Source organism: Eurosta solidaginis, chromosome 3 (assembly GCF_040869045.1).
Source record: "Eurosta solidaginis isolate ZX-2024a chromosome 3, ASM4086904v1, whole genome shotgun sequence".
NCBI classification, from domain to species: Eukaryota; Metazoa; Arthropoda; class Insecta; order Diptera; family Tephritidae; genus Eurosta; species Eurosta solidaginis.
In genome coordinates, this window is record NC_090321.1 from 103941602 (window position 1) to 103966064 (window position 24463).

The 24463-nt window shown below is 37.8% G+C and overlaps 1 protein-coding gene across 3 annotated transcripts in view; it reads right to left on the minus strand.

Moving 5' to 3' along the window:
- The window catches only part of Gpo1 (glycerophosphate oxidase 1), a 350155-nt gene that overhangs the window by 16731 nt on the left and 308961 nt on the right, over positions 1-24463 (minus strand). For 2 of the 3 annotated variants that reach the window (XM_067772900.1, XM_067772903.1), the window contains one exon: positions 7767-7955. The exons of the other annotated variant lie outside the window; for it this stretch is intronic. In XM_067772900.1, coding sequence (XP_067629001.1) covers positions 7767-7955 — 189 coding nt within the window. The remainder of the gene's footprint in view (positions 1-7766; positions 7956-24463) is intronic. 3 annotated transcript variants of the gene reach the window in all.

The window sequence follows — 24463 nt, forward strand, 5'->3', positions numbered from 1 at the left end:
GGTTGCGCCTTGGAAGCCTCGCTACTTTTGGCAGCCATAATTTCGAAATTGTGAAAAACTTCGTTCACCTGGGAACCAGCATTAACACAAACAACAACAGCAGCTCTGAAATCCAGTGGGGAATCACTCTTGCCAATAAATGAAATTGAAAAGTAACGTCCTCTCTAGGCAAACAAAAATCATTCTCTATAAGTCATTTATCGAACCAGTTCTGCTTAATGGTGTAAAAGCATGGACCATAGCAACATCAGATGAAGCGGCCTTGAGAGTGCTCGAGATAAAGGTTCTTCGAAAGATTTACGGACTTCTACGCGTTGGCGACAGGAAGTATCAAAGAAGATTTAATGATGAGCTGTCACGGTGTGCCTGAGGCAAGTTTAATTGAAGGGTCAAAGCACAACCAATTTTCTCGTGGATTCTTATTTTATGGACCAAATTAAGTCAGAATCCAAAATGTAAGCTTTTTCTACCGAGCCGTTTTTGAGAAAATTCGATTTAAATTTTGAAAATTACAAAAAATCAGTACTAACTTTTTTGATATAAGATCCATAGATTCTATTATTTTTACCAATTTTTTTAATGTGAAAACATAAAAAAATGTTAATAATTAATTTTTTCTGGAACCATGTGTCCATAAGAAATTCATAAATTATATTTTTTTATTAGAATTGTTTAGAAATCTTGAGAAAAAGAAACAATGACTTTAACTATAGGGGAAACCTTATATTATTATATGTGCCTTGAATTATACTGTCACACTGCTTGGAGTAGTCTTCTTCCATAATCTGTATGGTCTTTTGGAACCTTGTAATTTTTCCAAATCCTTTTGAAATCATCGTGTACTGATTCCATAGCTTGCTCGCTATAAAATCCAAGACCTTGTTGTGTTCTTTTACAAAACTCAGGAACATGAAAAAAGACAGCATGTACCTTAGGAGTGACAGAAATCGCCAAATCTTTGTATCTTTTTGCGAATTTTTTTATATCATCTTCATAAGTTATTTTGAGATCACTGGAAAAACATGAAGTTATTACATTATTGAAGTCGGCAAAGCAGCAAACATATTTCAAGCATCCCGAAGAACAAGAACTTCGCAAGATATCCACTTTCTTCAAAAGTGTTCGACACGCGTTTCCTGCAAAGCCGTGTCCGCCATGAATAAACTGCTGGCTAGTTCACATTTTTTAGCCCATTCAGCAGCATCTTTTTCGAACTCCTTGCTTATTTGCTTATAAAGTGTGTTGACGACTCCTAACATTAAATGAAGTTCAGGTGGAGGAATAATGTCTATTATTTGTGTATCTTTTTTTTAATAGAAATAATGGGTACATGCACACAATTTTCATGGTTTTTTACTTGAACTTTCTTACTACCACTCTCCCGCCAAGCAGTATAATTTTTAGCACAAGTTTCTACAGTTCTGTATTCTCCGCAAATATCTAGGTGGTCCTTGTGAGCAGAACACCATGTACACGGGAAAGAACTAGAATGGGATGCAATTCCTGTGAGAATGTTGGCTAATTTCAAGTCCGTTGCTATAGTCGCCTCATATCCACCTATTTGTAGTAATGACCACAACATATCTACGTTTTCATAATTTTCTTCGGTATGAGCGACAATTCCAAGCAAAAAAAATTTCTTTACGCCAGTATCCTTAAACTTGGATGGAATACCAGCTCCCTTGTACAAAGTTCTTCGCCTTCATTGGTGAGATTCGTCGCTTGGACCGAAAGACAAATTTTCAAAAATACACCTCCACCATCAATTCCAAATTTCAAATGCGTTTCATTTACACCTCTCTTTTCACGAATCACGTCTAAAAGACCATCAATGCTACTACAATACGCTAATGTTTCTGTACTCTTAATCTTCTTATTATTCACTTTTGTGCGAATGACATTGCACTCCTTTACCATAAAATAGTTGTCTAATGAGTGTCTCATAGTACGCAGTTTTTCCCTTAATTGTGGCTCGAACATTTTTCTATTTCTGGTAGTTCTACGCAACTCTGAGGCTACGCCAACAACAATATTATTTGAAAGTCCAAATTCTGTCCCGATTTTCAACACATCTTCACTTTTAATAGGTTTTTGTTTACTTTCAGTTTTATTATTGAATGTTACCCTTAGTGGTCGACCGACCTTTTGAGATAAAGTAATTTCAGCACCACGGTTTTTTGGCACATTATTATTCGAATTCAAAGTAATATTTTTCATCAAATCGACTACTAAATGTTCTTGAGATTTTGGAGGTAATGTGGACTGAATGTGTTTCACAATATTGTCGTATTGCAGAGGGACACCTGATTTACGAGATATTTTCTTTGTGTTTTTTATCCTAATTTTGACGAAATTCTGATGTCCTGGAGCTCTCGCAAGTTCACATAATTTACAAGTGCAAAACTTGTTTTGTTTTTTTTTTAATTTGGTCCATAAAATAAGAATCCACGAGAAAATTGGTTGTGCTTTGACCCATTAAACTTGCTTCAGGCACACCGTGCCGTATAAGCTTTACGCAGATATCAACATTGTTCAGTGAATTAAAACGCAGTGACTACGCTAGCTTGGCCATGTTATGTGAATGAAGGATGATGCTCCAGCTATGAAAGTGTTTTTGTGGTAACCCGCCTATGGAAGCAGGGGAAGAGCGCGGTCCCCTCTCCGCTGGAAGGACCTGGTGGAAAACGATTCAAATTCCCTTGGTGTGACCAATTGGCAGAGCGAAGAAACGACTGGCACGACGCCTTGGACGGTCATAATCGTTTAAACTGTTAAGCGCCAATCATGTAAGTAAGTAATAGCTCTGATATTGTATATCGGATTGATTACATAAATGAGCCAGCGGCAAATAGAACTTGTTAGATCCATAACTCTTAAAATTTTTAGAAATTGTTTAACAGCTGGAAGATGTTTAATCATCTTGGCCTAGGGAGGAGGGTCAGTACTTCATCTTCCAAATAAAGAAGCAGTCGGATGATATATTGTACACACAGCTTGGCAAAATATCCTGGGATACAACAAAAATATATATCAGCTCAGCAAAAGAAATCCGAAGGATAACGACTCAAACACGCTTGAAATGGGCGAAGTCGGAGAGGTGGACGCGGGCGCCAAACATCCAAATGGTACAGGAACATTCAACACAGCACTTACGCCTCGGGAAAAGAAGTCCCGAGGGTAATAATGGTAAGATTTTTCTTTCATCTTACTATGAGGCTGAAGAGGACCTCGAAAGCCTTAAACCAAAACTGCAAGAGGAAGACGTAGACGTCATGACGAATGTGTTGGAGGGGGACAAACAGCCTATTGTTGCTTCGAGTATTACAAATAAGTAAAGTAGCGTCGAGCAAACTCATCCTAACCCTCGAAGAACGTTCGTTTGACGTGGCTCTCATCGTGAGGAAAGCTTTCTGGGCTCAACGCACGCGGTTTTTCCGTTTACTACGCGCAAACGAAAGGAATTGTGCATTCATATATACCGAAGAATAAGCAGGAATTTATCCTGGAATCCAGCTACATGGCCCATACTGCGGAGATTCCACCGGTGGAGTGCAAGAGGCTAGTACAGGACGAAAGGCGTAAAGGGAGGTTGGTCATAGGCGCGGATACAAATGCACACCACAATGCGTGGGGAGGAGGAGATACAAATGGGAGAGGTGAATCTCTATTTTATTACATCCTGCAAACCAATTTGCAGGTAGCCAAAAGGGGAAGTGTCCCTACATATATTGGTCCAACATCCAGCAATTTTTTTGATATTAGTACATTGAGCTCTGAACGTGATATATCAAGGTATGATTGGATGGTTCTTGCTAGCCAATCCTTCGTCGACCATGCGTATATCAGTTTCAGAATCCTACCTACAGATGGTAGAGAACGAAGGAATCCTTAGAAACTCTAGGTCAACCAACTGGACGAAATTCCAGAAGCAAACTGGGACAACCGAAAGGGGTTGTCAATGTGACTTATTACTGCGTGTAACAGAGCTTGCCATTTAAGGTCCTGGAGGAGTAATGAGCTGCATGTTCTTAGAAGACAGGTAAAAGAAATGTTTAACCTGGTAAAGACCGCGGAAAACGAAGCGTACCTATTGAGGATCTACAAGCGTGAAATTTCCAGGGCGAAGAGAGTCACAAACAAAAATTACTCTGGGGACATATAGTGCTCCAGCGAAACAGCACGGTTGAGGGGAAACGTAGTCCAGGGACTACGAAAGAAAGAGAACGGGGAATAGTCACGTATTAGTGAGGAGTTCCTTTAGGTGCTTTTCGATACACATTACCCATGGGGAGATGATTCATAAGAGCCAGCAGACAGACTCACACTTTGATCACGGATCGGGTAGATGGATAGGCTGCATGTTAAATTGCAGGAAGATTACCTCACAATGGAGATTGTATGAAGCAACGAAATCAGTGGACAGGGGCACGCCGCAGGGTGTGGTGCTATAACTTCTGCTGTGAACGCTGGTCATCAACCAACTGCTCAGGCGGTTCGATGAGGGACCCGCAAAACTTACGGCTTATGTAGATGATGTTGCAATTGTCATAATGTCATAAGGAAAAGTGCCTTCCAACGATTATCTCTGGTGGATCGGGAGCTTTGGGATATTCATACCTGGGCATCTAATGTCGCTGATATGGTTTTGTTTACCAAGAGGTGTAAGGTCCCAAATTGGATTGGCCTAAATTAGGAGGGTGACCCTACAGGAGACACCTTGCACAAAATCATCTTAGACAGCACGTTGCCGTGGAAGCTCAACGTGGAGGAGATAGTGAAGAAGACCTCGGCGGAAATTTATGCATGTAAAAGAATTCTGGGGTGTACGTGTGGGTTATCGTCTTCTCTATCTCATTGGGTATTTACAGCGATTGTAAACGCTTTATAGTATGGAGTCCTTGTTTGGTTTACAGCCACACAAAAAAGAACCTACCTGAAGAAATTAAAGGGGGTATGCAGGCTACCAATGCTTAGCATTACGAGAGCTCTGAAAACTAATGGCACATACTGTGCCAATCCGGAAATAAGCAGATCCTACAAGTTGCCAGATCACTGTAGCGTCTTTCAGGCGGAAGTAATAGGCGTAAACAAATCAATAGAATCACTGGGAGAAAAAAACTTAAACTGCAGCCGCGTCAACTTTTATACTGACAGCCAAGCAGCTTTTAAGGAAATAATCTCGAGTGGAACAATAGCTAAAAGTGTGATAGAATGTAAGCAATCCCTGGAAAGAATCGGGACAGGGAGAAGCTAGAATCTAGGAATAGATGGCAGCAAAAAAGTGGATGAACTAGCAAAAAGGGCGCATCGATGTTTGCTCCGTGGGCGTTCCAATAAGATTGGGACATTATTAAAAAAAAAAGAAGCAGGAAAGGCGTGAAACCAAACGCGGGGCTGCAAAGTATAGAAGATCATGTGTAGGTCTTACAACCTTAGACTAACAAAGTAGGAGTATCATTAAAAAGAGAGGACTTTAGACCTGTGACGGGTATTCTGACTGGATGCTGCCCTCTGGCGACACATACCTTTAAGATAGGCTTGGTCAACGATAGCAGATGTAGGAAGTGCGGGTTGGAGGAGCACACGATCGAGCACCTTTTGAGCTCGTGCCCTGTTCTTGCCAGGCTAAGACTCCAGCTATTACGAGTTATACGGCTGTCAGATCTATAAGCAGCAAGTGGCGTAGGTCCTAGGAAGCTTATAGTATTTGCTAAGAGGACGGAGCTATTTTGTAACATAGGTCCTGGTTTTTGATAGGGGTTTTCAGTTTGGTAGTTAGCACTACGGACACATTCTATGTGAGGTCCTCATCAACCTAACCTAACCTGGATAGATTTTTATTAAACGTTTTTTCCAAATTTTATCCTTTCTGTTTAGCGACATTTCATTTCTTCAAATAATATTCAAAACAAATCGATCTATGTAATACCCTTGATTCTATTACTAGAGTTCTCCAATGATGACAGAGGTTTGACACTCTCAAACTTAAAAATCTGTTCATGTGCATTTTGACATAAGAGGGAGAGGTAATGAAAAGCATTCTGAGATAAGGATTCTTCAACCTTATTCTGATATAGGGCGTTTTTGTGACAAATTCTGAAATGGGAAAATTTTGAAAAGTATTTTGAGATAGGACGATTTCGAACTGGCAGCCGGCATGGGGTGATACTATAATCAGCAGCCGCAATGAAATGATAAAAAAAGATGCCACCTCACGAGGTCCGAATATTCTAAATAAGTATATACATATTGTTCCAAATATAAAACGATTCCACAAATTATTAAATGGAGGGGAATGTTCCGAACATACGGAATGAATAAGTTAACATGCTAATGAGTAAATTTCGTTATGGCATCTCTAATACTTACTTATAACATTTTTGACGTGAATCGATTTACTAGTCGAGCTTTTGACGTTAAAAGATGAATTTTAAATTGGTTTAGGTTTCGTATGTTCATAGGTTTAGGAAAGTGATCGATTCCAGCACTTTTCAGCCACACTAATAGATCATGGCGTAGTTAATAAATTCATCATAAAATTAAAAAAAAAAAATCTAAGGAATTATCAGATATTTGTAAACTGATTGCTTCCTATTTCTACTCCTAATATTTTTCGAAAAATCGCAAAGAAACAACACAGTTAACGGATGTCAATTCGAGTTGGGAGCCAAATGGCTGCAACTGTCAAAAAATTTGTCAGCCGACCAAACCTATTGTGATTGAATCATGTGTAATACTTTTGTGAAACTACCTTATTTTCTTGTATTTTTTCAGCATTAGTTTAAAAGTGTAAATTATATTCCAAAAAACAAAAGATATAGAAAAAGCTACAAATACAAACTAGTTTATTAAAAACAAACTAGTCAGTATGTAGTACTTTTTTAGGTTTTTTTGACATTCGGCTCTTTTTTTTTTGTTGACAAATGAAAATTTTGTTTTTAGGTTGCAAAATTTGTGCGCAAATACACAATTATATTCAATATGGTTGTCAAATAAGTGACCCAAAAGAGGGCGAATAAATGAAATTTGCATTGTATTTTTTGTGAAAAAAGGATGATGAAAAATAAAATTTGCAAAATAAACAATAACTTGCCAAACTCATTAATTTTTCTCTAATACTGGTCTCGCTTTATTCGAAATATTTTTTGTTTTTATGTTCCGATAAAGTTCCGTCATTACTTCTGGCTTGGAACCCAAGACTTCAAAGAAATCCAAGGCAGCAAAGCAATGAACGACAACAAGACGTAAGTTTTAGAATCTCTTCTGCGTTATCCGTCCGAAGATCCTGGGTTCAATTCCCAGGCAAAGCAACATCAAAAATTTAGAAACTAGTTTTTTCAATTGGAAAAAAATCCTAAGCGAGGTCGCCCCTCGGCAGTGATTTGGCAAATACTCCGAGTGAATTTCTGCCAAGAAAAGCTTTTCAGTGAAAACTCATCTGCCTTGCAGATGCCGTTCGGTCCTGTCCCGCCTATTTGTAGGAAAAACTAAAAGAAGCAAGACGCGAACTGGAAGAGAAGCTCGGCCTAAAATTTCTCGGAGGCTATTGCGCTTTGCATTTATTTCTTTTAGTTTACTTTTACATACACATATATAAACATTATTTCTTATTGAAAAATATATGAACAAAGTATCCTTCACGCCTAGCGTTGCTTATAGCAGCCACTGTATTAAGGGCACAGTATAAGTTATATTTTTGTTTAGTTAAAAAGCTTAGATATTGGACCCTAAATTTTATAACATATAAGAACTGATTGATAACTTACCTTAAGAGCTCGGCGGATATCGTTAATTGATACGTATCCCTTTTTATCCTTATCAATAATCTGAAATCGTTTAACATACGTTTGAACTTCGTCCTTTGATAGTTTTATTGGAATTCTTTCCTTTGATGTCCTGTTAACTATTTGACCCATTTCATGAGCCAAAAATTCGTTGGCTTGCTTTATTTGGTTCTATAAGGAAATAATATTAAAATCATATGAGGATGAGCTCTATAGTTTAGGGAACACGGAAGGAAGATTGTTAAGCTAGGAATTCTACCAAGAAAAGCAAAAATAATAATTTGTTTACCATTTACCCTGTTTGGCGGATTTGACCCGAAGACTGAATTTGTAAAAAAAGCCTATAGCTAGAGAAGTCATAAATATATGAACCCCAACTCACTAGTACCTATTGAAGCCTGCTACTCACCTCCCAGGAAAGCAAGCATTTCATTTTAAAAACTAGTTTAGAAATGGGCCAGCAAGATTATATTTATTTATTTATTTATAATGTGTGGGTGTACATGTAAGACTGAGTCTTTTAAAGTACAATACGAAATTGGAAATTCAAAAAAAAAAATTTAAACCTTAGGTCTATTACAATTCGCAAGTAACTTACAACATAAACGTAGTATTTTAAATTCAAAAGTGATTTATTATTAAAATTATATTTGTAATTTTAAAGTTAGAATTTGAAAAATTTAGTAAAAGGAAAAATAGAGGAATGAAATATGCATAGGGCAAGTCAGATCGCAATCACTTTCACACTGTAGAAATAAAATAATTGTGAATTACCCTTCTGTAGTTACATCTACCCATAACAGCTTTAACATCTTCTGGAATTGAATTCCAGAGCCTAGGAGCATTAACGAAGAAAAGCCGTGAAGAGGACAGGTATTTATATTTAGGGATTATCAGAGTTTAATGCCTTCTGGATCTTGTTAGTATTAATTTAACGTAAAGTTATTCCGGAGCTTTATATTCTAAAAGCTTATACATGAACGTACAATTTCCAGCAGCAAGATAGTTGGAAATAGTACACCCCAGAATTTTGGTCTTCCATGCAGTGATGTGATCATATCTCTTGAGTCCGTAGACGTAACGCGTAACATTGTTAAACGCAACTTCAATTTTTCGCGACGAAGCAGAATCTAGCTTGCTATATACAAGCTCAGAATAGGTGATGTGGGGTAGAATTAGTTGAAGTGCCAGTTTCTTTCTCGCCTCAAGAGGCGTAAATGAAGCGGACATTCGTAATCTACGTAGAACAATATACACTTTGCTTACAACTTTGTTTATATGGTCTGAGCAAGTCATCGTAGAGTTTACAACAAATCCCAAATTTTTAACCTTTCCAGTAATTACTAAATCAGCGTTACCAATATACAACTTTGGGATATCTTCTACATGCACTACACTGCTACTTATAGGCAACACATATGACTTAACAGCATTCAAACAAAGACAATTAACAGTAGCCCATTGTGAAATAGATGACAGATCACAATTAATATCTGACAAATTTTCTTAAAGTAATATTCATTCCAGGAGAAAACATACAACGATTTTCTTTAAGTAATGAAAAATCCTACGTTGACAACAATTTATAATATTGTGAGGAATACTAGCAACATTAAAGGGTACTATCATCTCTAAGCCGATACTAAGCAGTGACTCGTATGCACATCAACAAACCAATCATTATGTCTACCCATATGTCCATACAAGGAGCGGTGAGCAACCGCACAAACACATGCATATATCTGAGATACTCCCAAAAGCATGCATTCATTTGTGCAAATATCACTTACATAGACACTGGCATGGGCTATGAGGGAAGCTATAAAATCGGGCATCTGTGGTTATAGCTGAGAACTAACTAGTAAATTCTGGAAATAGAAGCGCCTAGAAACATGTCGGCGAGGAAACCGGACAATATAAAAGCGGCAACAGTAGAGGAACAAAAATCAGTTTGATTTAAGCAAGCTATCAGTTGCGAAGTATAAGTGTTATTGTGAAGTACTTTAATAAAGGCCATTTTGCATTATTGAATAGTGGAGTTATTTATTCAAAAGTTTAATGTATTGAACGTTAGTAGAAGGTTACAAATAAGAGGAGTTGCACTAAATTCGTTACAATATATTTTAGCTAATTTTGAGAAGTTCTTGATTATTCTGCACCATCTGTTATTAAATAAATAACTCAAATATTAAGTATAGCAAAATGCTCTTTATTTACAACACTTGTTTGTTGTTGTTGTTGTAGCAGTGCTTCGCCCCATCCAATAGGGGCGACCGATCACAAATTGTCATCAATGTCCTTGAAAGGGAGTTCAACTAAACTTACTGTTTCAGCAGGGGTTGACCACAGTGAGAGGGTTGTTAGAGGGTTGATTCCACATTACAATTGAAGAGATTGTTGGTGTCATGTGGGGACACATTGCAAACAAGGCATACATTTGTATGTCGGGGTTGATTCTGGATAGGTAAGAGTTTAACCTGTAACAGTACCCAGATCGAAGTTGAGCTAGAGTAACGCGCGTTACCCCAGGGAGAGCTAGTTCTGGGTATCTTTATTTAAGTACTGGATTCGCCTGGCAATTCCTGGCATAGAGGTCCGACGCCTGTTTGTGGATATCACTTTTTTGCCTTTTTGCTTCATACGGCTGTGTTCTCAGGTACCGTATTTCCTCTTAATGCTTACGGAGATGACCCCTTAGGCCCCTGGGAGGTATATACATCAATCAAATGTCTGTTGGGATGCCCAGATTTCTGGGCATCCAACAGAAACTACTTTTTCAACATTTCATTTCTCTCCTTGATGGGGAGTACTCTCGCCTCATTGTATAGGTGGTGTTCTGGGGACATAAGAAGACAGCCTGTAGCGGTTCTGAGGGCAGTATTTTGGCAGTCCTGTATTCTCTTCCAGTGAGTAAGCTTTAGGCTTGGCGACCATATCGAGGACGCGTAGCATGCAATCGGCCGGCCAATTGCTTTGTAAGTAGTAGTGAGCGTTTCAAAATACCTCAAATTATACCCTCAGTCCATTTTAAAATTCCATATTGCATTTCTGCGCCCAAGTATCAGTTCACGGTAAATATAAAGGTGTAATGTTTAATGTAAGTTTTCATATTTATTTCAAATCAAACTTCAACAGAGTTATGAAAGTACAGCTAACTCAACAAAAAAATAAGGTACAAGAGAAGTATATATCCAAATAATACTGATTTTGCAGTTGATTTTATATTTTTTAATAACAAAAATAGGTTCTTTTAAAAAAGCACCAAAAAGCAAGACTGGAGCATTCACAAAGTAATGTCTAGTCGCCTTTTTTTCGCAAAAATATCTAGTACTTGGTCACTAGTCACATCGCGATGAATATTAAGTAACGCCAGCCCATTGAGTCGTTCCTCTCCAGTCTTGTTACGCAAATACGTCTTCAATTTGCGTAAAGTTGAAAATGACCGTTCACTTGAAGCTACTGTGACTGGAAGTGTAGCACTAATTTGAAGGAGCCGGTAATTTTGTTTGTAGAACTACACATCACATACATCGAGAACTTCTAAAAATGTTTTTTTGTCGCTCCCTGAGAGGAATTTTCATGCAAAATCTTTTACAATGTATATATAATTGTATAATTTTGAACTACCAAATGGAAGTTGCATAGATTCTAGAAATACTTCTTACCGTCTCCACATTTTATAATCAGATTTTATTTCTTCAGTAATTTCAGTAAATTCACTCGGTCATACTTCCTTGAAAGCAAAGATGGTCCTGTCTATTTCAGCTTCATCGATATCTGCACATTTTGCTGGAATAACATTTTGTATCTTGGAAAGCAGATCTTGCTGCTTTAAAAATCTCGATTCCAGCTCCTCAGAGTACTTGTCCAAGAATGGGTTGTAGATTGATTTCCTATAGTACTCTTCAGCATCTCCACCATAACTGTCTCAATTTTTCTGACCAATCGATTGAGCAATGTGTGTCGCTGATTCGAAAATTTCTCGGAATATTTTATCTGCTTTGGTACGCATGTCCTTTATTTCGTCATAGACATCATTAGCATATTCAATGCAATCACTCAAGTCACAGTCTTCTTTCTGTAAATTGAGACTCAAAATTTTAGTCAATCCGAAGATTTGTTTGAGCACTGTCAACGAAATTATGAACTGCGGTGTTTGAATTGCAGCAAGTAGCTCATTTGGCTTCACGCCATCAGACTTTACTTTCAGCTCATCCATTTCGTCTAGAGCGGATGCGATAAATTCTATTATTTTTAGAGACAACCTGTTCAGATTCGCTGAGCTTACGATTTTGCTTCGGTTATGCAAGCGTAGTTGTAAAGAAAAAGTATTTGAGCGAAGTGTTTTGTCAACCACAGCAACATTGTATTAAGATTGATTAGCGCAGGCCGTCATGCCTGCTGATATGTATGTTTGTATGACATTGCAATGCAATGCTGGCTTAAGCGGCAGTTAGCCACGAACGTACGTAGAAAAAACGTGTCAGCTGACACGACCTAACTTATAAGTGTGCAATGTAAACGAAAACTCACCGACATTCAACGCACGAACGTAGAAGTCAAAACAATTTTGATTTTTTCCGTGTGTCAGCTGATCGCTCTCCCACAAGACATAGTTGCCTATTAAATATTTTGTGTGCTATGTTTGGACCAATTACAGTTATTATACAAAAAGGCCTAATGGTTGTTTAAAATTTTTTTGAAATATCCTAAAATTATTATATGAAATTGGAGGTTACAAATAAATGAACTAGAAATTCTTATTCAGTATTTGTTTCTGCCATTTTCACCATGAAAAATTGTAATTCCAAAAGTTGATGTTTGCATAAGCATGCATGCAAACTGGTCAATGGCAACAGTACTTTGCTGTAAACAATACACACACAAATATGTTATGTACATGTACACAGACGCACACATTGATTCCTACGGGTTTGAGGGTTCGGTCAAACGTGTTTCGTACGACAAACGTCCGTACGTACGGCACACGTCGGTAGGTAATTGCCGCTGTAAGGCTTGGTTTCCTCGAAAGCGGTGCCGCTATATAGCGGCCGTTACATAGCGGTAGGGTATGTTGTCAAAAATGTTGCAGTGTAAAAGTAATTATGTGTTAACTGAGAAGACGGTGAAGTTCACCGTAACGTAATATAGCGGCAGGGCATAAAATATTACGGCCGTCATGATGGTAGAAACTCGTTCATCGCCGTTTTTTGCCACCACTATTTTCAAAGAGGTGAACATTTTGTCAAATATTTATAAAATAAACAAAATTTTTGAATTAAAATTTTTTTGAACATGTTTTATTTTTGTATGTGCAGTTAAAAAAATATGACGAAAAACTAAAAAACAAAGGAAAAATGTAAAATAAAATTTTGTCGATCGTCTGAAGTGTTCATAGTTTCCAACAAAGCGGTGCCGCTGAAAACGGTGAGTATACCCGCCGTTCTTTAGCGGTCGTAATAAAGCGGCACTGCTTTCCGAGGAAACCAAGCCTTTACAGTCACTGCTGTATGAATATTTACGTATTTACTCGTATGTTTGCTTATTTTCATTGAAATTATTTCGATGAAACTCAAATACGTTTTAATTAATCATTAATTAATATATGAAAATGCTACGTAAATATATTTTTATGAACTATATACATACATATGTACAATTTGTCATTGCCAAATACATGGGAAGAAGCGGTAGATACTACAGATCTCGAATTTGTATTTTTAATTTTTATATAGAAAATGGGCGCGGTAATCAACTGATTTTGAGAAGGAAAGATGGTTATAAATAAAATCACGACATCTTCAACCGTCTTCGAAATCGATGCAAAGACTTGCAACTTCGCATATAAAATTTTAGCACATTCGCTACCGAACTGTCAAGCCGTACGGTCGCATTTAATTCGTTTGGGATTTATACTCGCTACTTTCTCTTTGCGCTACTTAACCTAAATTTGCCTTTTGAAGTTTTCCACGTGCTTTTTTATTCTTTTGATATAACTTTAAATTAAAAATTTAATTTGATAAAATCGTAATCCATCAAAATGCCCCTCGGGGCCAGCAAGCTGGAGATAATTGGTTTGCACCTTTGGCTGCAGCTCCTAAAAACCAAGAAAAAACCCAATAACTTCAACACTTGACTTGTTCCCGGAATTACCTATAACACAGAAGGATGATCCTAAGTATCTGGTAATAAAATCGAAGGACGACAAAAAACTGATTTCATCCACATCTTGTTTTGCTGTCTACAAAGGTATACAATCAATTAGTAAAGACGTTAACAACATCACATCTCTTCGAGATGGTAGTCTACTACTACTCGTAAAAAACCAAAAAATTGCCGACAAATTTCTCTCAACTAAACACCTGCCCGGCGCTGGTGCTGTTGAAATTTTACTTCATAACTCACTTAATTCAGTAAAAGGAACGATTTATGCTCCATTTATCTGCCAACTTGCTGATGAGGAAATAATTGATGGTCTGAAAGATCAAGGCGTTACTGCAGTTCACAAATTCACCAAACTAAACAATGGCAAGCGAGAGCATACTGGCGCAATACTTCTAACGTTTGAGAAATACACTTGACCTAGTGGTATTGAAGTTGCCTGGCGAACTCTTGATATCCGTCCCTATTATCCAAATCCCATGCGCCAATTGTTAGGTCACACTACCAAACCCTGCAACAGTACTCCATCCTGCGTGATCTGCAATTTTCCCCCTAACCATTCCTCCTCTCTGATTCTACTAGAGTGAAATGTGCGAATTGCGGTGGTGAACATCCTGCTTCTTCTAATGACTGTCCAAAATTTGTCCAATCTAAAGAAATACTCAAAATTAAACTTATTCACAAATGCTCAATGAGCGAAGCCATCAGCATTTATAAGGCTCAAACTCCAACTACTCCTACACTATTTTCTTATGCCAACATAACTGCTCCCAGCAACAACGCTTCTTTCAATACCTTCAATTCCTTCAAAAATGAAAACAACTTACTCTCAAACGACTCCAACCTCAACATTATTGCTAAAAATTCAAACAACAACAACACCCTATCTAAAACCAACAACCATTCAGTCCCTACAGACTGCATTAATACTCCATCTCCCTCAGTATCCTCCCTAAATAACTCTCCTTCCCCTCCCTTCTCTCCTCTCCCCTTATCCTCATCTCCTGCCATTAATTTGCCTCCCGCCTCCGTGCCTTCACCAACTTCCTTTCCCACCTCAAACATCCCCTCGCTCATCGAAACATATTTCCTGACACATTTTCCTTTTATTTTCATGATGTAAACTATCCTTCAATGGAACATTAACGGTTACATAAATAACTACTTTGAACTTGAAATATTAATTAAAGAACACAACCCCTCTGTTATATTATTAATGAAACACATATAGCAAACAATAAAACAGCTTATACCCCAAAATCCTATATTGGTCACTTCTATAACCTCCCGTCTAACACATCAAGCTAGCAAGGTATCGCAATCCTGATTAGAAGAAACATTCAACATAACATTCTCTCTATATCTCCTTCGAACATCTTGTCCCTTTCCCTTGAAATTTCCTCCCCCTTTAAAATCAATATAATTTGTGCCTATTCCCCGCCATATCAAACATATACTTCAGCTGATTTCCTGAACCTTCTCCCACCTGGCTCTACTCCTTTCTTTCTTGGTGGTAACTTCAATGCCTGGTGTCCTCTTTGGGGTTCTCCCTCATCTAACACCAAAGGCCGAGCAATTGAAGATGCTGTACTTAGCTCCGACTGTTTCGTACTTAACGATGGTTCTCCTACCCACTTCTCCACTCATTCCACTTTTACCCACATTGACCTTACATTACCCATGATCTACATGGAAGCAATCATTTTTCTATGTTGTTGTTGTTGTTGTAGTGATAAGGTTGCTCCCCGAAGGCTTTGGGGAGTGTTATCGATGTGATGGTCCTTTGCCGGATAAAGATCCGGTACGCTCCGGTACCACAGCATCATTAAGGTGCTAGCCCGACCATCTCGGGAACGATTTATGTAGCACATTAAACTTCAGGCCAGAATATTCTTTAAAACTTCTTCAGCTGACTGGCCTAAATTCGAAGATGTTTGTTTGAAGTACTCAGATACTCTTCCTTCTTCTAATAACATAAATCAAGAAACTTCCAGGATTCAAAAAATTATTAGATCTGCAGTCAACCAATCCATTCCACAAACCTCTCCTAAACCCCGTAATAACAACCCTCCTTGGTGGGATAATGAATTTTCTTCTTTTAGACTTCACAAGCAACAAGCTTGGCATCATTTCAAACATAACCGCTCCCCATCGAATATTTTAGCATATAAAAAAGCGAATGCCATTTTTAGAAGAAAAGCGAAGTTAGCTAAAGCTAAATCTTTTCAGACTCTCACCACCAGCATAAATTCCTCTTCTGATCCCAAAATGATTTGGACAAACATAAAAAGATTATCTGGTAACTTAACCTCCTCTCCTATCCCGCCCCTCAACTCCCCACAAGGCACTCTACTATATCCTCAGAATATAGCTTTAGAGTTCGCTACTTATTTCTCTAACATCTCCTCTGACTCCAATTTCTCACCCGAATACTTTTCTAGCAAGCAATCTATTCTCTCCTATAGTTACCTACCCCCTTAACGGTAAAACTCCTGGATTAGATACCTCCTCTTCTCCTCAATAGACTTCTTAAACTTTACAACAAGATCTTTCAAACCTCCATCATCCCCCAAGTCTGGAAAACCAGCGCCATCATTCCAATATTAAAACCTGGCAAACCCCCCTCCGAAGTTACCAGCTATCGTCCCATTTCTCTCCTGCCTTGCCTAGGAAAACTCTTAGAACAAATTATTGCTACTAGCTTTCCTGGTTCCTCCAATTTAAAAAGCTCATTCACTCTAATCAGGTTACATTTAAAAAAGGCCAAAGCACAATTGATGCCCTTCTGTACCTTGACCACTTCATTTGTGATGCTCAATCAAACAAAAACCACGTATCCCTTCTCTCTCTTGATTACGAAAAGGTGTTTGATCGTGGTGGCCTACACGTAGTTCTAAGGCAATTAATTAAATGGTAGATAGGACCCCGTATTTCCAATTTCGTAAAATCTTTCCTATAAAACGTAAAATCAAAGTTCTGATTTCTGGTTCATCTTCTACTTCACTTTCCTTAGATAACGGAACCCCTCAGGGATCACCGCTTTCAGTTAGTTTGTTCACCATAGCATTTGACGAAATCAGTTCTATCCTATCAAATGTTCCTAATATACGTCACGAGCTATACGCTAACGACCTTCTCATATTTTCCAAATAATCTGACCTTAGTTCCATATCCTCTTCCTTTGTAGACGTCCTTTCCCAGCTATCCTCTTGGCAGGGCCGTAGAGAGAAAATCCGGGCACGGGACTAAACAATTTACGGGCGCCCTATAAAAAATCCACTAATACATTTGATTAACTTGAATTAATGGCGTCTCATTCATGAATCATTGATCGATTACATAAAAAAAATGTTTGCCGCATCAACTAAATGACTTTAAGACTAAGAGCTGACAATAAAATTAACACAGAATATTTACTATTTATACTATTTTATTGTAACGTTGAAATAAAATTCTCTTTTAACAGCCACATATTGTTTCATATAATCTTTTCTAGTTATTTGGTAACATTTTAATACATTTCTGAAAATTTAATGGTGATTATAAATTTTAATTATTCAATATAGAAAGTTCGGATATCAAAGAGTGGCTTTTCTTGCTTTTTTCGCTGCAACATTGACAGGTATAGTGCAAAAGATACGTAAAGCAACACAAATGTTGGGGAAACTCGTATACAGATGTTGAACATATTCAAAGTATGTTTGAGCTCTAGGCCAATATATACATATGTTTATTAAAATACAGCAAATGTGTTTAAACCATGTATATTTATTTGTCGAATGGTTTGTCTTGCCAATATTTCGACTTCAATCTGAAGTCATCTTCAGGACTGAAAAAAACGAAAAACATTTATAGAGACATTGGTACATACATACATAATTATACAATTGTCGCAAGTGCCAACTTACACTTATGACTGCACCAGGTCGACTAACTTTATATTTTATATTTTAACAAACAAGGGTAAAAGAACATTAAAAAACATAAACAATAAAATACAGTAATCGTAAACAAATTTTTATACAAACAACAATACATTAATTCTCCAACCGTAAGCGACGCTCACATCAGCAGCAGGTGAACAATTGTGCAAACGAAGTCACACTCTTATTATAAGCCTTTTTTGTTGTTGTTGATAAGTTCTCTATAGGCGTAGGCGCAATGGTCTGTGTCTGATTTGAAATTTATGCGTTTGTCACTTGGTGTATTTATTATGTGTAACATTTCAAGTATATAGCGTTTATTGCTGTTTCTCTCATGCTGCATTATTGTTACATTTTCCAAGTCGGGAGAGTGTCCAGTGGTTCTACAGTGCTGAGTTAAAGCTGTCTTATTGTCATTAGGGTTGTCACGATTTTTGATATTTGATTTATGTCCGGAAATCCTCGTCTTCAATTTCGATTTAGTTGTCCCCACATATACTTTGTCGCATACGTGGGACCCGTCGCCATTACAATTAATTTTATATATAACGTCCGATTTATCAAATTTCTCTATTCTGCTTTTGTTATTGCTAAAAATCCTCCGTTGCAACGTATTGTTGTATGTGAAAGCTAATTTAAATTTCTCTCTGTCATATATGTTTGAATATTTTATTCTATTAGACAGACCAGATACAAATGTGGTCGATTTATACATTTTCTTTGTATCATTAGTTGGTTTATTTGTATTTAATTTTGCGAAATAATCTCTTATATAGCTCTGTATTATATGTGTTGGAAACTCATTATTCTCTAATATGTTTTTTATTGCTTTTATATTCTCCTCGTGGTAGACTTCATCACTAATGGAGAGAACTCTTCTGACAAAATTCTTGGCTGTGTTGACTATCGTTGCCTTGTCATGATTCGAGTTATAATTGATTAGCCTACCCGATGCAGTGGGCTTCTTGTACCAATCAAATGAAAGTAGGTTATTCCTTCTTATTATTAAGGTATCTAAAAATGACAGCTGTCCATCAGTTTCGACTTCAACAGTAAACTTGATGCTCCTATTGTATCCATTCAAAATATTAAGCATATCTTCCACGGCATCCGTTTTTACGTTCTCTCCATTAGTGATGAAGTCTACCACGAGGAGAATATAAAAGCAATAAAAAACATATTAGAGAATAATGAGTTTCCAACACATATAATACAGAGCTATATAAGAGATTATTTCGCAAAATTAAATACAAATAAACCAACTAATGATACAAAGAAAATGTATAAATCGACCACATTTGTATCTGGTCTGTCTAATAGAATAAAATATTCAAACATATATGACAGAGAGAAATTTAAATTAGCTTTCACATACAACAATACGTTGCAACGGAGGATTTTTAGCAATACGAAAAGCAGAATAGAGAAATTTGATAAATCGGACGTTATATATAAAATTAATTGTAATGGCGACGGGTCCCACGTATGCGACAAAGTATATGTGGGGACAACTAAATCGAAATTGAAGACGAGGATTTCCGGACATAAATCAAATATCAAAAATCGTGACAACCCTAATGACAATAAGACAGCTTTAACTCAGCACTGTAGAACCACTGGACACTCTCCCGACTTGGAAAATGTAACAATAATGCAGCATGAGAGAAACAGCAATAAACGCTATATACTTGAAATGTTACACATAATAAATACACCAAGTGACAAACGCATAAATTTCAAATCAGACACAGACCATTGCGCCTACGCCTATAGAGAACTTATCAACAACAACAAAAAAGGCTTATAATAAGAGTGTGACTTCGTTTGCACAATTGTTCACCTGCTGCTGATGTGAGCGTCGCTTACGGTTGGAGAATTAATGTATTGTTGTTTGTATAAAAATTTGTTTACGATTACTGTATTTTATTGTTTATGTTTTTTAATGTTCTTTTACCCTTGTTTGTTAAAATATAAAATATAAAGTTAGTCGACCTGGTGCAGTCATAAGTGTAAGTTGGCACTTGCGACAATTGTATAATTATGTATGTATGTACCAATGTCTCTATAAATGTTTTTCGTTTTTTCAGTCCTGAAGATGACTTCAGATTGAAGTCGAAATATTGGCAAGACAAACCATTCGACAAATAAATATACATGGTTTAAACACATTTGCTGTATTTTAATAAACATATGTATATATTGGCCTAGAGCTCAAACATACTTTGAATGATGTTGAACATATGTAGATGGCATTTAGCAATTCCAATGGTGACAGAACTTTATCAAAATTTGCTTCGTAAATGTGTTTCAAATGAATTATTTCGCATTCTAAGCTTCGAAAAATGTCCGACTTGTATTTTCCACGAATTTTCCTGCGCTCGCCCGAACCGTAGTTTCATCCATGTCTTCAAATTGCCACAAAAAGGAAAACGTCTCGCTCAAATTTCTCATAGCTGCAAATCGTTCAGTAATGCCAGTGATTACCGAATCAACGGTCACCAGGAATATATTGTTTTTAAAATCAGACTCTGAATCATCTGTAATCATCTCATTTAAATTATCTTCAGAACGTCTTTTGGGGTTTCTCTTTCGAATGTCCGGAAACTTTGGCGAGATGTTCAATTGAATAGCAACTGTTTTGCATTCGTTTAAAATTGTTTCCCATTGGTTCCTGATCAACTTCAAATCAGCTAATAAGGCATCTAGATGTCGGACCTCAACATCTATGGTGGCGTCTCTAGCTTGGAGGACCACGTTTCTTTCATTAATGGTAGTCAGTATTTTCAACCAAATTGAGGACAGCAAGATACATTCGAACTTGTTGATGTACTTGAGAATACCGGTTACATCGCCGTATGCTAGCGCAGTCAAATTTGGCTTTTGGCTGAAAGACTATGAAGAGAGCTCGGTTCATTTTTTTGAGGATGTCCTATCGTGGGCGGGGACTAACAATTTACTGCAAGTTGAATTGGAAAGTATGCATCGAAGAGTGGGTACGGAAGGCCTGCATCGCCTTCTATGCCTGCAAATCAATGTTTGGTAAGAAATGGGGACTCAAGCCAAGCATGGTCCTTTGCATGTACGAGGCAGAGGTGCGACCGGTGCTTACCTATGGTTCCATAGTCTGGTGGGAAGCTCTAAGTAAGAGCTACAATCTCACCAGCCTCCAAAAAGTCCAGCGCACTGCGTGCGTTTGTGCCATAGGGGCCGGACGCACTTACCCCACAGCTGCTTTAGACCCCATTTTGCACCTTCTTCCGATCAGACTTGCATATACTTTGTACATCGTCACAAACCGCACTGAGACTCAGGGAGTCTGGGTGTTGGAAAGATACTCAGCAAGGGCGTAATAGTATCCTCAAAAAACTTCCGGATGGTACACGTTGTACTGAGACAGATTACTACCCTCGCAAACTGTAGTTTGAGTACGGTTGTATTACCGCCATTCCAAGCAGGAAGAGAAACCCGGGCTTAAGGGTCGACGACATCCAAATCTACACTGACGGCTCCAGTATGGAATCGGGAGTGGGGTCCGGAGTCTGCTCTGAGTCCCTAGATTTGTCTGCTTCATTCAGACTCCCATAGCACTGCAGCATGTTTCAAGAAGAAATCCTGGCGATTTGGCAAGCCTGCAAATCACTGCAGGGCTTGAATATAGCTGGTAAAATTTGCATCCTGTCGGATAGCCAAGCAGCGATAAAAGCGCTTTCCTCGCCACACATTAACTCAAAATTAGTGTGGGCATGTTATCCACCAATCTAGAACTACGCGTTATCTGGGTCCCGGGTCATAGGGGGTAAGAGGGTAACGAGAAGGCCGACGAGCTAGCACGAAGGGGCTCATCGGAGATGAACGAGAAAATAACCAGTGTCGAAGTAGCCATACCCTTAGCAGTAGCCAAGGGGAATATCCAAAGCTTCTACTTGAAGAAAGCACAAACAAAGTGGAATAACATCACCACCTGTGCAATATCAAAATCCATTTGGCCAAACTATGACGGAAAGAGGACGAGAAGTCTTCTGAACAAATCCAGGGCTAACACACGCAAACTGATAGCAGTCTGCACCGGTCATTGGGCAGTAGGTACGCATGCGGAAAAGATGGGCATTCCGTATAACGACTACTGCAGAAGCTGCAAAGATCCAAATGTCAGGGAGACAAAAGAATACTTTATGTGTAAATGTCCGGCTCTAGCTAGATCCCGGCTAAGGTTCCTTGAAACCCCCTTTCTAGAAGACCTCAGAGGGTTATCTGTAATAACAATCCCGAATATTCTTATTTTATCAACAAGTCTGGCTGGTTGTAATACATTGACCGTAATATTCCGTAGGTTTTTAGACGAGTTACATGGCATCAAACGGCTTTAAATAGCTACGTGGGCGACCAGGGTCGCAGCCATTTCACCTACCTACCTATCGTTGTGGAGTGCTGCTGCCAATAGTAAAACATTTTTGTACAACTCCGAAGAAAGTAATTGCAGCCGTACATCATTCTGCAGCATCAACACCACATAAACTTAGACTGTGGGTTACACAAGGCGAGTAATCAGCATTCGAGTTTTTTCGAGAATGTGACGTAGTGCTCTGTTGTAAGCTCCTTTTATATTGGCGCCGTTACCGTACCCTTGTGCACAACAATCTTCAATCAAGTATGGCAAACTAGATCAGCGATTTTCTGGTCAGTCTTTTGGTTACAATTTACGAAAGCCAAAAACCGTTCTTGAATTGTAAAATTTGTTGCTTTCGAATTGAAATGGAGTTAGCCCAAAATGAACGTAGTCAACGTGACTAGCATCAGGCGTAGCATCAGCGATAATGGCAAAATACTTGGCTTTCTTGCCTTGATCTAATATAGTTTGCCTCACGTGCTTTGCACAAATTTCTATAAACTAGTTCTGAATATCTGGGGAAAGATAGTGAACTTGTAAACGTTTGTGTTGCTGTTGTGAAATCCTAACGTTCTCCAAATGATCTCTAAGTATCGGATCATATTGGTTTATGAGATCTTAGATGCCCAAAAAATTTCCATCGTTTCGTTCAATAAGATATATACTTTCGCCGTCGAAAGCTAGACTTCTTTCACCCAAAAATAAAACAGTGTCCAAAATTCTATATAAAATTTCTTTCCACTTTTGAATTTCAGTGATTAGCTGTTCATTGATAAGTGTATCAACTGTAGCCCCCTTTTGAAATAGATTTTGTAAAGATCGCCATCTTAATATATAAAAAACACGTGTCACAACATTTTTGGCCGCGATAGACTCCTAAACTACTGAACCGATTTTTAATTTGTTTTGCACCCCGTGTGTAGTTTGATCTAACTTGAGAGATAGGATAGGTTATATCTCAGTTTATAGTCGTAATATTTTTTTTTTTTTCAAATTTTTTTATTTGTTTATACATAATAATAAAATGTTACGTTTACGCAGTGGTGCACCTATTTTCAGTTGGCATGGATATGTTTGTGCACGTGCTTATTTAACTTTACATACTTATACATATATATATATATACACACATATATATATATACACACATATATATATATAGCACATCACCAGGGCCGGCGAGAGGGAGGCCCGCGGATTCTGAGGGGGCCCGCGATTTGAGGTACTAAGACATTTTTTTTAATTTAGGAGAGTCTTTAGTTGTTCAATGTGCAATTTTTAAGCCGAATTTCAGAAGCACCGAATATCTGCATTTCGTTTTAATATTATAGTGAAGTGTGAAAAATAAAAATTTATATATATTAAAAGAAACGCTAAAATGTGTGAACTTGAATGAGAAGAACTTGAGAGAAGAGAAAAGAGAGAAGGAGACTGAGAAAGAGATAGAATGAGACGAAGATGGAGATAGATGAAGCGAAAAAGACGTAGGGGGAGTGAATAAAAGGATTAGGAAAAGGGAAGAGGGCGGGAGGGCAGAGTAAGACGGAAAAAGCTCATTAAAATGTATGCAGATAGGCCAAATTTAGGGCACAACAACGTCTGCCAGGTCTTCTAGTTGAATATAACATTTGAGTATTTTCGTGTGATGGCAGTTTATCGTATAGCTTCTTCCATACCTGGAATTTCGAATATCCGCCAGGACAACAAATTTTAGGTCGATTTAAAGTATTGGTGCTTAACAGACGACATGGTAGGCAATAAAAAGCATTGCTACTGGCACTCCACACTAACCATTCACGCTCCATTTTCTCTCCATTTGGCAAGATTCTGTTTAACAACGAGGTAGGAAATGCTTCGTCATGACAATCACGTGGATTAATAACTGGACACTTTTGATGACCTCGACGAATTATTTCGTTGACTTCTTCAGATCGCAAAAACTCATTATTCACAGTACCGATATCGAAGTAGCTTAAATAATCTGGACTTTGATACAGAGTTGGAGGTATTGTTGGAAGACTTCTTGAAGATTAACCTTCATCAGTGTCACCACGAAAACTTTACGATTTCGGATTCATTTAAACATACATTTTTGTTTAATGTTTTTATTATCCCCTCACTGTTCGAAGGCCCAGGCAAAAAATCATGCACATGGAACAATAAAGACTCTCCTGAATTAAAAAAATGTCTTAGTACCTCTAAATCGC